General features: G+C 49.3%; 1 protein-coding gene and 1 pseudogene across 1 annotated transcript in view; one reads left to right on the top strand and one right to left on the bottom strand.

Annotated features, from left to right (window-relative positions):
- Window positions 1–6,017: 6,017 nt before the first annotated feature.
- On the bottom strand, window positions 6,018–10,581 carry LOC102498562 (microfibrillar-associated protein 1-like; annotated as a pseudogene).
- The window catches only part of ZNF114 (zinc finger protein 114), a 12,693-nt gene continuing 6,601 nt past the window's right edge, over window positions 6,148–12,239 (top strand). The window contains exons 1-3 of the mRNA XM_027776465.1: window positions 6,148–6,263; window positions 6,519–6,598; window positions 10,507–10,679. Of these exons, the coding sequence (XP_027632266.1) occupies window positions 10,665–10,679 (15 nt within the window). The 5' untranslated portion in view covers window positions 6,148–6,263; window positions 6,519–6,598; window positions 10,507–10,664. The remainder of the gene's footprint in view (window positions 6,264–6,518; window positions 6,599–10,506; window positions 10,680–12,239) is intronic.

The following is a 12,239-nucleotide window of genomic DNA, read 5'->3' as shown; positions in this document are numbered from 1 at the left end:
TATAGCAAGCATGGTGAAATTTTGTCACTTCCAAAAAAAAAAGAACGAGACAACGGGGCAGAGACAATATGGAAGAAGTAGTGGCTGAAAATGTTCAAAGTCAGTGAAAGCTATTTAAGAAGTTATGACAGCAAGAGAAATGCTCAGAAAACACCATCTAAGTTCATCTTAGGAAAACTGAAAATGAAAGACAATTTGAAAAATCTTAACAGTTTGCAGGGCAGAAGAAGAGTAGTAGTCATATGGAGACAGGATTTAGGCCCACTGAGTAGGTAAACAGGACAGATCCCCAAGGAAGGGTCACCATGATAGCAGATGGACACGCACATACATTTAGAGCCAGCTTATAAAATGGAGTCACTCTGGTCAAGCTTTTGAGAAGGTCACTCACTGCTCTCACTGGAGATCAAGCGTGAGCTCTGACGACCTGCTCACCGCTTCTCACAGCCGGAGCTGTCTCACAGCGCTTGATCATTCAGGGCCTACCAGGGGATGCTTCCAGACCCTCTTGAAGAGCCCTCCTCCCACCCTCCCCACCCGGCTCTGGGCACCAGGAGGGTTGTTATCTTCTTTCTGCTGCCCCAGATACACACACAGAGGCACCTCTGGGATGAGACCCCAAGTCAACATCGAGACACGGATGCTCATCCCTTTGAAGACCCCCCTGGGTGTGTGTGATGAGATCAATAAATTCCTCACCCGAGAGGTGTGCAGGTGCGGGAAAAAGTCCGGGAAACCAAAAAGCCAGATATTAGGACAGACCTTCCCCTGCTAAAGACTCATCACCAACCCCCAGGAGAAAAGACACCCAGCCCCACGCCCAGAGCAGGTGTCCTTCTCTGGCAGCCGTCCGTGCCTTTCAGGCATGGGGGTGTATTTCCTTCCTATTAGAAATCTCTACTTTTCTATTAAAACTTCTCTTTTCCTACTTCACATGCGTTTGTGATGTCGCTCGGAGTCTCAGGACCGGGGTCTTAGAGCTCTGGACGTAAAGGACTTAGGATTCTACACCTGCGGCCAGCTCCACCCTCCAGCAGCGCCCCCTGCAGGCAGCTCAGTCCCTGCGCGCGCCTTTTGAGCAGCACGAAGCCTGTCAGTGAGCTGGCGTTTCTCTCAACGTGGCCAGTCCTCTGCATACCGCTTCTTACTTCTCATAGTCAGCTTCCCAGAGACCAAACAAGCCTAAATAAATACAGGAAGCCTGAACGGAGCCTCTCACAGAGATTAAACCCCCCAGCTCAGTATTCTTGGCAGCCCAATTTCCGGGACATTCGGTGCTGAGAGCTCTGATCTGTCTTTCCTCTCTAACAAGCTCTCCACCTCACTGCTCCTTCTCAGTGTCTGCGTCTCTAATTCTTCGTGAGCGTGAGACAGAGACTCGGGGTCGCTGCCGTCCCTGCATTGGGAGCTGGGTGCACACCCCTCTACTTCCTGCATCATAATTTTCCTGCATCAATATTAGTTTTTGTTAAGGTTTTTGGCATAGGGTATGTGCTCTTGCCAGAGAGAAACAGAGACAGAGAGAGGGAAAGTAAGAAATCACCCCCCAGGGGGATGGCCAGACCACTATCCTTTCTTCTTCACTGCCCTCTTGAAATTTCAGGTACACATACACGTGCCCAGCATGATTTTCATTTTTTTTTTCTTTTTTGAAAAGGTTTTTGCTATAGGGCACGTGCGCTCGCCAGACAGAAAGAGAGAGACAGAGAGACAGAAAGCACGAAATCACCCCCCAGGGGGGATGGCCATGCCACAATCCCTTCTCCTCCATTCTCCTCTTGGGACCTTGGGCACGCACGCACACGCGCCCGGTGTGAGTTTAAGCCACCGGGTCCGGGACTTGAACCACAGTGGACTATGTGGGAGTCCAGGGACATAGCTATTACGTTAACCGCTGGTCCCAGCATGATTTTCAAGCCACCAGGTTCAGGACTCAAACTGTGGTCAGCCACATGGGAGTCCAGAGCTGTACCCACTATACCACTTGCTGGCCCCAGGGAGTCATATTACTTTTAAAGGAACATAAATGATAATGATCGTTGAGTTCTCAACAGAATCACTGGGCTCCAAATAAAAGTGGAATGATGTCTTCAAACCACTGGAGAGAAAAAGCCAACCTATACTCACCAAAAATATTATTAAACATAGAGGTGAAATCAATCCTTTTCAGACAAAAAAGAAAAACTGAGACACCATGACACCAGCAGTCCTACACTAAGAAAAACTTTTGAAAAAGAACAAGATACAGGATAGAAGCAGAAATGCAGGAAGGACAAAAAGGAGCCTTGAAAAAGGTAAATATTGACTTTATAAAAACAAAAATGGTAAGATCTTACAGGACTTATAATAGATATTTTTTCAAGACATAACTGATCAGTTACAAGTTGGGAGAAGGTAAGTACATTTGAATTCTAAGGCTCTTACATTCTCTCGGATGCAGTAAAACTAATTTTATACTGGATGTTCATGTCGAAAATATATTTTGAGATCTCCAGGATACCTTCTGAGAGATTTTTTAGAGGTTTTTGCCTTAGGTCACATGGACTCACCAGAGAGAGACAGAGACAGAGACAGTGAGAAGAAAAGTGACAAATCCTCCTTCTCCCTACCCCCCAGGGAAGATGGCACACCGCAATCCCTTTTCCTCCTTTCTCCTCCCAGGGTCTCGGGCACACAGGCATACGTGCCCAGCGTGAATTTCCAGCCACCAGGTCCAGGACTCAAATGGCAGTCAGCCACGTGCAAGTCCAGCAACATAACTGCCATGCCATCTCTGGTCCCTGAAAGAATTTTTTAAAAGAGTAACGTAGTAGCTAATGGAATAATTCAAATGTAAGCAAGACAGTAGAAATAAAGAAACATTCAAATCATGGAAATCGGGCCAGCAGAAGGCAGAGAAGTTAAGGCACTGGACTCCCACACGGCCGACTGTGGATCGAGTCCCAGACCTGGCAGCTTGCTTTCTCACTTTCCCCCTCTCTCTCTTTCTGATAAGTACACACGCCGTTTACCACCTTTTTAAAAATAATAAATAAAATGAAATAAATTATTTTAAATAAAAAGAAAGGAAATCAAGCCAGCAGGAAGCATGGAGGTTAAAGTAGCTGAATCTCATATGGCTGACTGCTCAGTTCAAGTTCCAGATGGACAGGTTGAAAATCACGCCAGGTATGTGTCTGTGTGCATGCGCATGCACCCAAGATCCTGAGAGGAGAATGGAGGAGAAGGGATTGGAGTGTGGCTATTCCCTCTGGGGGTGATTTCTGACTTTCCCTGGCAACGGAAGAATTCACAGACTCAGAGAGTGAAAGAGAGAAAAGGGTTCATTCACTTTCCAGAAGAAGGAAGGGGTGGGATGCAGAGAGCTGCGCTGGCCCTGAAGGGTGGGGACTGTGGGCACTTACTGGGTTTTAGAGGGAAGGGGTTTATGGTTGGGTAGTTCAGTCAGTCCTGAGACAGGGTGTCTTTTCATCTTTTACAACATCTGAGTCATTGCGTTGTTGTCTCTGGGTGTCACATCAGCCCCCTTTGCCACGCATTATGGGTGGAGGTAGTTTTTGCACCAGCTGACACCGTATGTAGTGATTTTTATGTGTGAGGGCAGAAACTTAGAAACACAAGAGTCCGCTATCTACCATAAGGGAGAAAAGAAAATACGCCTGAAGCCGCTGGCAGACACAAATGTGGGCTGTCAGATAGTCGTCAAGGTCACACAATGACACCAAAGGACCTGTAAGAATAAAATTAGATTAGCCTGTCTTACAAAGATAAAGTCTAACCTTTGCCTCTTTCGCTTCTGTACTAAAGCAGATGCTGCTGAAGTTGTGGAAACCTGGGGTAATTCGTTAACACCTTGCAGGAAGCCCGGAGCCATTTGCAAACTAGTCTGGCAAGCTAGTTTAGCACCTTACAGGAAGCCCGGACCCTTGTATTGTAAAACTCCCCCCTTCTGCTAGCCCCGGAAACCCAGACCAAATGCTCCTGCAAACCTGACCAAATGGCTACAACTGTAAAGAAAAACGTTTTTTGTCTTGCCTGAGCAAGCAACTTCAGGGTCGCCATAAAATTACCCTTGATACCCCTTATCTTGCTTCCTCACTCTCTCTTCCCCTCACCCCACGGACTCATGTCTATATAACCTGAATACTCCTTTGTTCGGGGCTTCACTCTTAGCCATGTCTTGTATGACTGAGAGTGGAGTCCTAGCGCACTAGCAATAAAGCCTCTTGTATTTTACATCAAGAACCGACTTTTGTGGTTGATTGGGGTCGCCGTTGCCGTAACACTCCCTGGACAAGGAGGTTCAGCGAGTTGCTGGTAAAAACCTTTCAGACCCAATGCCAGCCAAGTGTACAGTTTAAAGTGGTGAAAATAGCCATTTTTAGGTACACTTTTTATTGCATTGGAATAGAAGAAAATAACTGTTGTTTTAATGTATGTATTAATTTAGACCATGTAAGCTTTCAAGTAGAATGTCATTACTCTATGAATGAAGGAATAGAAATAAATTCCTGGCCCAGTCACAGTGGCCATGTGGCTAGGACGCAGTGCTCGCTCCTTGTCCAGTGTCAAGGCAGGTCAGGTGACTATTCTTGTGACCTCTGTGATTAGGGAAACTGAGGCAGGAGGATCAGGCTTGGAGGCTGGCCTGGGAAACACACAGAGAGCCTAGGAAAGAAACTGTAGCCTCAGCAGGGAGACTGAGGCAGGTGGTCTGGTCTGGACACAGGGAGAGCCTGCCTTAAAACAATGTAACAGACCGCGGTTCGCGACCCAGACCCGGTGACTTAAAACTCACGCCCGGCGCATGTGCGTGCATGCCCAAGATCCCGAGAGGAGAATGGAGGAGAAGGGATTGCAGCATGGCCATCCCCTCTGGGGGGTGATTTCTCGCTTTCTATCTCTCTGTCTCTCTCTGTCTGTCTGGCAAGCACTTGCGCCCTATAGCAAAAACCTCTTTTAAAAAAAATGTAAGGGACCCAGCCTTTCCCAGAGTGCTCCTAGGGCTGGCTGGGCTAGATTCAACCTACCTGCTAGCAGGCACTTAAAAGAAATGCAAACCATCTCCTGCTGGGAATGCCCAGAGAAAAGAAGTGATAATAGCTCCAGCAGAGGCTGAAAAGTTTATTCAGCTAATGAGTATCCCAGGCACCTGATGTTCAAGGCCTCCCAGTTTAAGGAGATACAGCCTGGCCAGCAGGTAGCATGGTGGTTAAGGGCACTAGACTCCCACATGGCACACCGAGGTTCAAGTCCCAGGCCAGGCAGCTTGCTTTCTCTCCCCCACAACCTCCCCCCCCATCAAAAAATAAAGTTAAATAAAATAATTCCCAAAATAATAAAACAAAGGTTAAAAAAGAAAAAGACACCTCTCGGCCAGCAGGTGGCATTGGTTGAGGCAACTGGATTCCCACAAGGCCGACTGTGGGGTTGGAATCCCAGTTCGGGTTCCATGTGCGGTGCCCAAAATCCCGACAGGAGAAGGCCGACTGTGGGGTTGGAATCCCAGTTCGGGTTCCATGTGCGGTGCCCAAAATCCCGACAGGAGAGGTTGTCTCCCATTGGGAGATGCTCTCTCGCACCAACCCTCCGTGGAATACACGCACCCCATAGTTTTTTTAAAAATACAGGTATTTTTACGTAGTGGGAGGAACTCGAGTGTGTCCTCCTGGTTTGGGCTTAAGCAGTCATTTGAACTGCGTTTTGAGCGTCCTGTCTTTTGCTGTGGGGTGGTTGGTATAATCCCAATAATGTTCAGAGTTGTATTCCCTGAGAACTGGAGCGAGCTGTTTTATATGGTTTAAAGGAGGAGGACCTGCCCCCAGAGTGATTTCAGGAACAGCCAGCGCAGGCGTTGGCGATGAAGCTTGGAAGAAAGCTGGACGGCGGGGAGAGCAGCCCGTCACCAGCCCGAGCTCTCAGGGTGCCCGTCCAAGCCAGGGGGGTGCGAACTGGGTTTGGGGACCATAATTCACATATATGGTCTGGTTAGGTGTGGCTTCTTACACTCCGTGTCCTTATCGTGTCTCTTTCGGCCTTTTTAGGGTGCGGGGTGGAGCCTTCTTTTCATTGGAGAGATGCCGGCTGCCGGCAAGTGAAGCCGCGGAGGAGGCGCGTCGGCTGCGCAGCGCGCGCTTCAGGGGCACCGCCCGGGGCGCGGGGCCCACGGCGGAGAAGCCGGAAGGACGCCGACATTTCCTGCTGCCGCCAAGGACCTGAAGGCCTGGGGAGAAAGTTCCGCGGGAAATGCGACCGTCCTAGCGGTGAGAGTCAGACCCTGGGCTCCGAGAGGTCTGGCTCCAGGGGCACGAGCCGGGGTGCAGCCTCCAACATGCCCTGCCTGCTCGGCTCCTCTCTGCTAACCGTAACCCCTTAAAACATCCATTTCCCGGAGGGGTCGGAAAGCGGGTAGGACGAATCTGTAGGCGAGGTCGTCCCCGGAGGGCTTATTAGGCTGATTTTTTTGGTCCCCATTCGATCTCAGTTCCATTCGTTCCCTTTCGCTTTTTGGCACGCAGCCCTGCGACCCCCTCCCACTGTGCACCTTCTTGGGCTGCGCCGCCCACAGAGATGACTAGAAGCCGGCGCTGTTGAAATGGTAAGTGCTCTGGGGTGTCGCACGCGGCCATCCTGCTGGCTAGACCAGGTCCGGGTCCCAGGAGTCAAGAGCCGCTGCCTGGGGCAAAAAAAAGAAAAAAGAAAAAAGCCCGACTCTCTCCGCCTGCCCGCAAGGAAAGAAGCCCGAGCGGTTGGTGTGCCCAGACCCAAACGCACCTGTGGTCCAGGGAAAAGCGCGCCTTGCAAAAGTTTCTGTCCCGGGACTTGGCAGTGGCGACGTCTGCGTGCAGGGTTGAGGAGACTGTTAGCTACTTTCACAGAGAAGAGGGGGATGGTGAGGGTGAACAGTGACTAAGGTGAACTGAGACCGCCTGGTGCAGTGAGATCCCAGTATACCCACAGGGTTGCCTTCTAGAGGAGGGACTCCAGGGACTTGGGTTCGGTCCACTGAGCTTATTCTTTTAGGTGAACTCAGACCGAAGTAGAGAAAGTTTATAAAAAGAACAAGTGACATGGGACAAGGAAAGTAGCCCTTGGCGTCTGGATCAAACCCCATGATCTGAATTTGCTGCTTTTTGTCATTAATATGGTCCAGCGAGGGACCAGCAGCTAGCGTAATGGCTATGTCGCTGGACTCCCATGTAGACAAATGGGGTTCGCGTCCTGGACCCGGTGGCTTAAAAGTCACGCTGGGCACATGTGTGCATGCCCAAGATCCCGAGAGGAGAACAGAGGAGAAGGGATTGCGGCATGTCCATCAACCCTGGGGGGGGGGGTGATTTCTCACTTTCTGTCTCTCTCTGTTTGTTTGCCTGGTGAGCACATGCGCCCTATAGCAAAAACCTCTCAAAAAAAAAATATATATATATATAGATAGATATGTATGGTCCAGCGAGGTCCAGGGACCTAGGGCAAAGGTGGGGGTCTGTTTCATTGGCCAGCTATGCCAGGGTATCCATGAGAAAAATAAGTAAAAGCCGGCCTCAGCCCGCTCACTTGAGCTCGTTTAAAATGATGCATTCTTTTTCTTTTTTTTTTATTTATGTTTATCCCCAAGCTAGTGTGTCAGAGGTCATCAGAGACAAATCAGAGCCCTGGTTTCATTGGCTTGCGCCAAGGAGGGAGGTTGCACCCCGGAGGAACCGGCAGACGCAGGAGAAGATGGAGCTGTGACAGACGGGGAAAGGGGGGAACTCGAGGGAAACCCAATGGCAGGCTCTTCCGTCTTTTCAGAAAAGCTCAAAGCTAAGATGTGTGTCTAGTGGCGTTAAATCAGGTCTGGATGTCGCCCTGGAAACGATGCGGTCAGGCTAGATGTGAAATGTGTCTGGAAACTTTTATCTGCAGCTCAGCCCTGAGTTGCAAACCGAGACTGCTTCTCTGTGTCCAAGCGGCTGAGAGCCCCCAGTGCATTCCTCTCTTACTAATAGGATGTCGGGACGTAGTTTTTGACCGACAATGAATTCTAGAGATGAAAATGTCTCACTGAGTCAGAACACAGTAAGAAAGAAGGGGGGGAACCTCAATAAAAGGGTCGTTGTTTCTGCCTGGCTCGGTCTGCATCTAGACCCCACCAGATAAATGGCAGAGTGACTTCCGCATCATGTCACAATGAGAGGCCTGTGGAGTACCTCCAGTTTGTCCCAACACTTAATAATTTATCATAATTTGAACATTTCTTTTTTGTTTTGTGAAAGTCTGAGTTCATGTCGTAGGCCCAGAATAGTGAATACAAGGGAATCTTGGGACCCACCACAAAGACTTTAACTGTTTGAAACCCAAGTAACCTGGTTATATGTTTCTTTTTCTTTTTGATGGGTGATTCTTTTATTTGATATACACATATAAATGGATCAAAAACTATAGAGAAAAATTAAGTTCAACCAAAAATGCAAAACAGGTTTCAATGAGCTTAAATTTCCTGGTATATTACTCCTAACCCTAAGGTTATGCAGTATCCACTTACAGGCTCCCATTTCTGACCCAAGCTAAAGGGCTAGAAAAACTCACTCTAGTCCCAAATAAACACGGGAAGCTATAGCAGTGATGGAACCTAACATTTCCAGGGAAAGTTTGAAGTGGGAAGCCTCTAATCCTACCTGGATACCTGCACAATGTTTTTCAGTGGGTTTCTCGGCATGAGTTCAAACCTCACAAAGAACTTTAAAGACCAGGTCACCCAGTAACACAAGCATGGCAGTAGGTCCAGCAGACTGGAGACAGGGGCCATATCAAAAATGGTGACAGAAATCAAGGACCAAATGCTGCGACTTCCCCTTGTGTCCCATAGTTGGAAGACTAAGTGGTCAGACTCCGTAATTTTCCACTTCTTGGCAGAGGGTCGTTCAAATACATCTCGGACCCCAGCTGCCATTTGTTTAAAGACCTCTGTGTTTGGGGCACTCTCTCGGCCCCATGCTGAGTTGAAGGAGGTGGTGTCTTGATCCACAAGATGAGGTATTTGGTACGGCCAGAACGTCCAAAGTTCTCGCCCTGCATGACGTCAGGAAGAATTGGTTTGTTGAAATGATCCTCCAGAGCAGGTGCACTGAAATCTCTCTGTGTGCTTTGTCTTCACCCATGAAGAAGCCACCCTGGGGCTAACACTTCTGCAAGAACTTGTATTCGGCCTTCACGGCATTGTCGATGACTCTGCCTTTTGCCAGAAGCTCAGCTCATGACTCTTCCTCAGTCAGGTTTTGCATGTGTTCAGTGTCTGCTTTCTCTCAAGTGCTTCTCGATCTTCTCTATCCCTCTTGATTCGTTTTAGTTCCCGAACTTTCCGCGGCTCATATTCCTCATCAGCAGCATAGACCGCATCCAGTGACCGCTCATTCTCCTCCATCTGTCTGGGTCTCGTCTTCTACGACCTGGAGTGTGCACTGCGCCTCTCCTCAGCCGTGCGTTCAGCTTCCTGCTCCAGCTCCTTCTGCTTCCGTGCTTCAGCCTCCCGTTCTTGAACTGTTACTCGGTCCTTCTTTCGAATAAAGGCCCGCTTGGGGACCAGCAGGTGGTGTGGTGGTTAAGGCACTGGACACACCCACATGGCCAACAATGGTTTGAGTCCCAGACCTGGTGGCTTGCTTTTGCTCGCTCTCTCTCTCTCTCTCTCTCTCTCTGTCTCTCTCTAGTCAAATTAAAATAAATTAATGATTTTTTTTAAAAAAGTTTAAAGACCGGGAACCAGCAGTTAGCGTAATGGCTATGTCGCTGGACTCCCACGTAGTCGACCGCGGTTCGCGTCCCGGACCCGGTGGCTTAAAACTCACGCTGGGCGCGTGTGCGTGCGTGCCCAAGATCCCAAAAGGAGAATGGAGGAGAAGGGATTGCGGCGTGACCATCCCCCCTGGGGGGTGATTTCTCGCTTTCTGTCTCTATGTCTCTCTCTGTCTGTCTGGTGAGCGCACGCGCCCTATAGCGAAAACCTCTCAAAAAAAAAAAAAAAAAAGTTTAAAGACCGGCTTATGGCCAGGCCCCATCTCATCTCCGCTGTGCGTGTTCTCTCCACACTCAGACCCTGACTCTCACTCTTCCCCAGAACGTCCCTGGTCTTCGACCCCCATGACTTCCATCTCTTCGTTTGTCCTCTGCTGTGCTCGCTGACGCAGCCTGCCGTGGAACCTTCCGCACATCCATTCCTCCTCCTCTTCCTCACTGCCGCTTCCTCAGTCCATGCACCCAGCATCTCCTTCTACCCAAGTCACTTTCCCCTACCACTTCAGCCCCCCCACTGTCCCACGTGGAGCCAGTCCCCCGCCCACATCACACCGTCACTAACCGTTCTGTAAACGCGGCAGCCGGGGTCACTAGACGTACCTTCCTCTGTTCCTCGGGCTCCCCTTGTTCCTCCCTAGCTTCCTTAATGAACTGAAGTTCCTCATCCTCTTCATCTGGGGACTCCGTGGGGCGTAGTCTGACCTCTTTCTGAACACATATCGCTTTACCTAGACTTTCTCCGTCGAAATGGCCCCTTTCTCATTGCAAACCCGGCAGCTGCTTCACGGGAGCACCTGCGACCGACATGCTGATGGGAGCTGCGGTGATTCCAAATAGTGAGCCAAACAACGTCAACCCACAGAAAACCTCTTCTCCCTCGTCCGCAGATCATGGCTGCACGACTGGTAGGAACTCTCACGGCTGAGTTAGAGAATCCGGAAAATGGTTACGTATTTCTTAACAAGTGGAAGAGGGAGCTGGTTCTGTGGCCTGGTGGTTAAGGTAGCCACATCCCTTTGTGGCCGGCTGCATGGTTTAAGTCCTGGCCACAGTTTTCTAAACAAGCTGGATGGGTGTCTGCTTGCCCCAAATCCCGACAGGATGGAGAAATGGAGAAGGATTACAGCGTGACCACACCCTGGGGGGGGCTCTTTCCCGCTCCCTCTGTCTCTCTGACTCTCTCTGGCAAATGAACAAGACCTCTGGCAAAATAAAAAAGAAAGAAATTTAAGATGAGAACAAAAAGGATTTTTTAAAAGTTATTTTTTTATTTAACTTTATTTATTTATTCATTTTTATTTGACCAGAGAGAAAGTGAGAAAGCAAGCCGTCAGGTCTGGGACTCGAACTGGGGTCAGCCATGTAGGAGTCCAGTACCCTTAACCTCCATTCCACTTGTTGGCCCCGAGAACAAAAAGGATTTTTAAGTCAAAAACCTGAAATTCGGGGACCAGCAGGTGGTGTGGTGGTTAAGGTGCTAGACACTCCCACATGGCTGACCACGGTTCAAATCCTGGACCTGGTGGCTTGCTTTCTCACTTTCTCTCTCTCTCACGCTCTCTCTGTCTCCCTCTGTCTGATCAAATTAAAAAATAAATGAATGAATAAATTTTTAAAAAATAATAATAATTCTTTTTTTAAAAAAAATCCTGAAATTCAAAATGCTTCAAAATCCAAAACTTTTTGGACTCCAGACAAGACACCTTAGGTGGCAAATTCCATACCTAACCCATGCAGTGGGTTGCAGTCAAAACACAGGCATATAGCACATGGTTTAGTCACGTTCCCAAGGAAAAAAGACTCTCGGCCCCCTCCCACTGCATGTACCTTGTGCTCACACATCTAGATTCCCTCACAGCACACACACGGGTCCAGCAGATGCCGAGTAGTTAAGGCAGCTGGATTCTGCATGGCCCACTGCAAGGTTTGAGTCCCGGAGCGAGGCTTGAGAAACTTGCAAAGAATGTGAGGGCATACCCAAATTCCAAGAGGAAGGACAGATGAAGGAGAAGGGATTAGGACATGACCGTCCCCCAGGAGGGGTGCTTTTCTCTCTCTCTCTCTCTCTCTCTCTCTGTCTCTCTCTCTCTCAGGCAAGTGCCTACACCCTCTGGCAAAAATTTTCTTTTAAAAGAAGCACTCCCAGGACCAGCAGGTGATGTGGTGGTAAGGTGTCTGACTCCCACATGGTTAACCATGGTTCAAGTCCTGGACCTGGGGACTTGAAAATCATGCCAGTTGCTAGGACCAGCAGTTGGCGTAATGGCTGTGTCACTAGACTCCCACGTAGCTGACCGCAGTTCAAGTCCCGGACCTGGTGGCTTAAACTCACACCGGGCGCGTGTGCGTGCGTGCCCAAGATCCCAAGAGGAGAATGGAGGAGAAGGGATTGTGGCATGGCCATCCCCCCTGAGGGGTAATTTCTTGCTTTCTGTCTCTCTGTCTCTCTCTGTCTTTCTGGCAAG

The sequence above is a fragment of the Tupaia chinensis genome, unplaced genomic scaffold (genome assembly GCF_000334495.1).
Source record: "Tupaia chinensis unplaced genomic scaffold, TupChi_1.0 Scaffold000673_1, whole genome shotgun sequence".
Taxonomy (NCBI): Eukaryota; Metazoa; Chordata; class Mammalia; order Scandentia; family Tupaiidae; genus Tupaia; species Tupaia belangeri.
The sequence above is the reverse complement of the archived record's forward strand: the minus strand, read 5'-3'. Positions and strand labels throughout refer to the sequence as shown.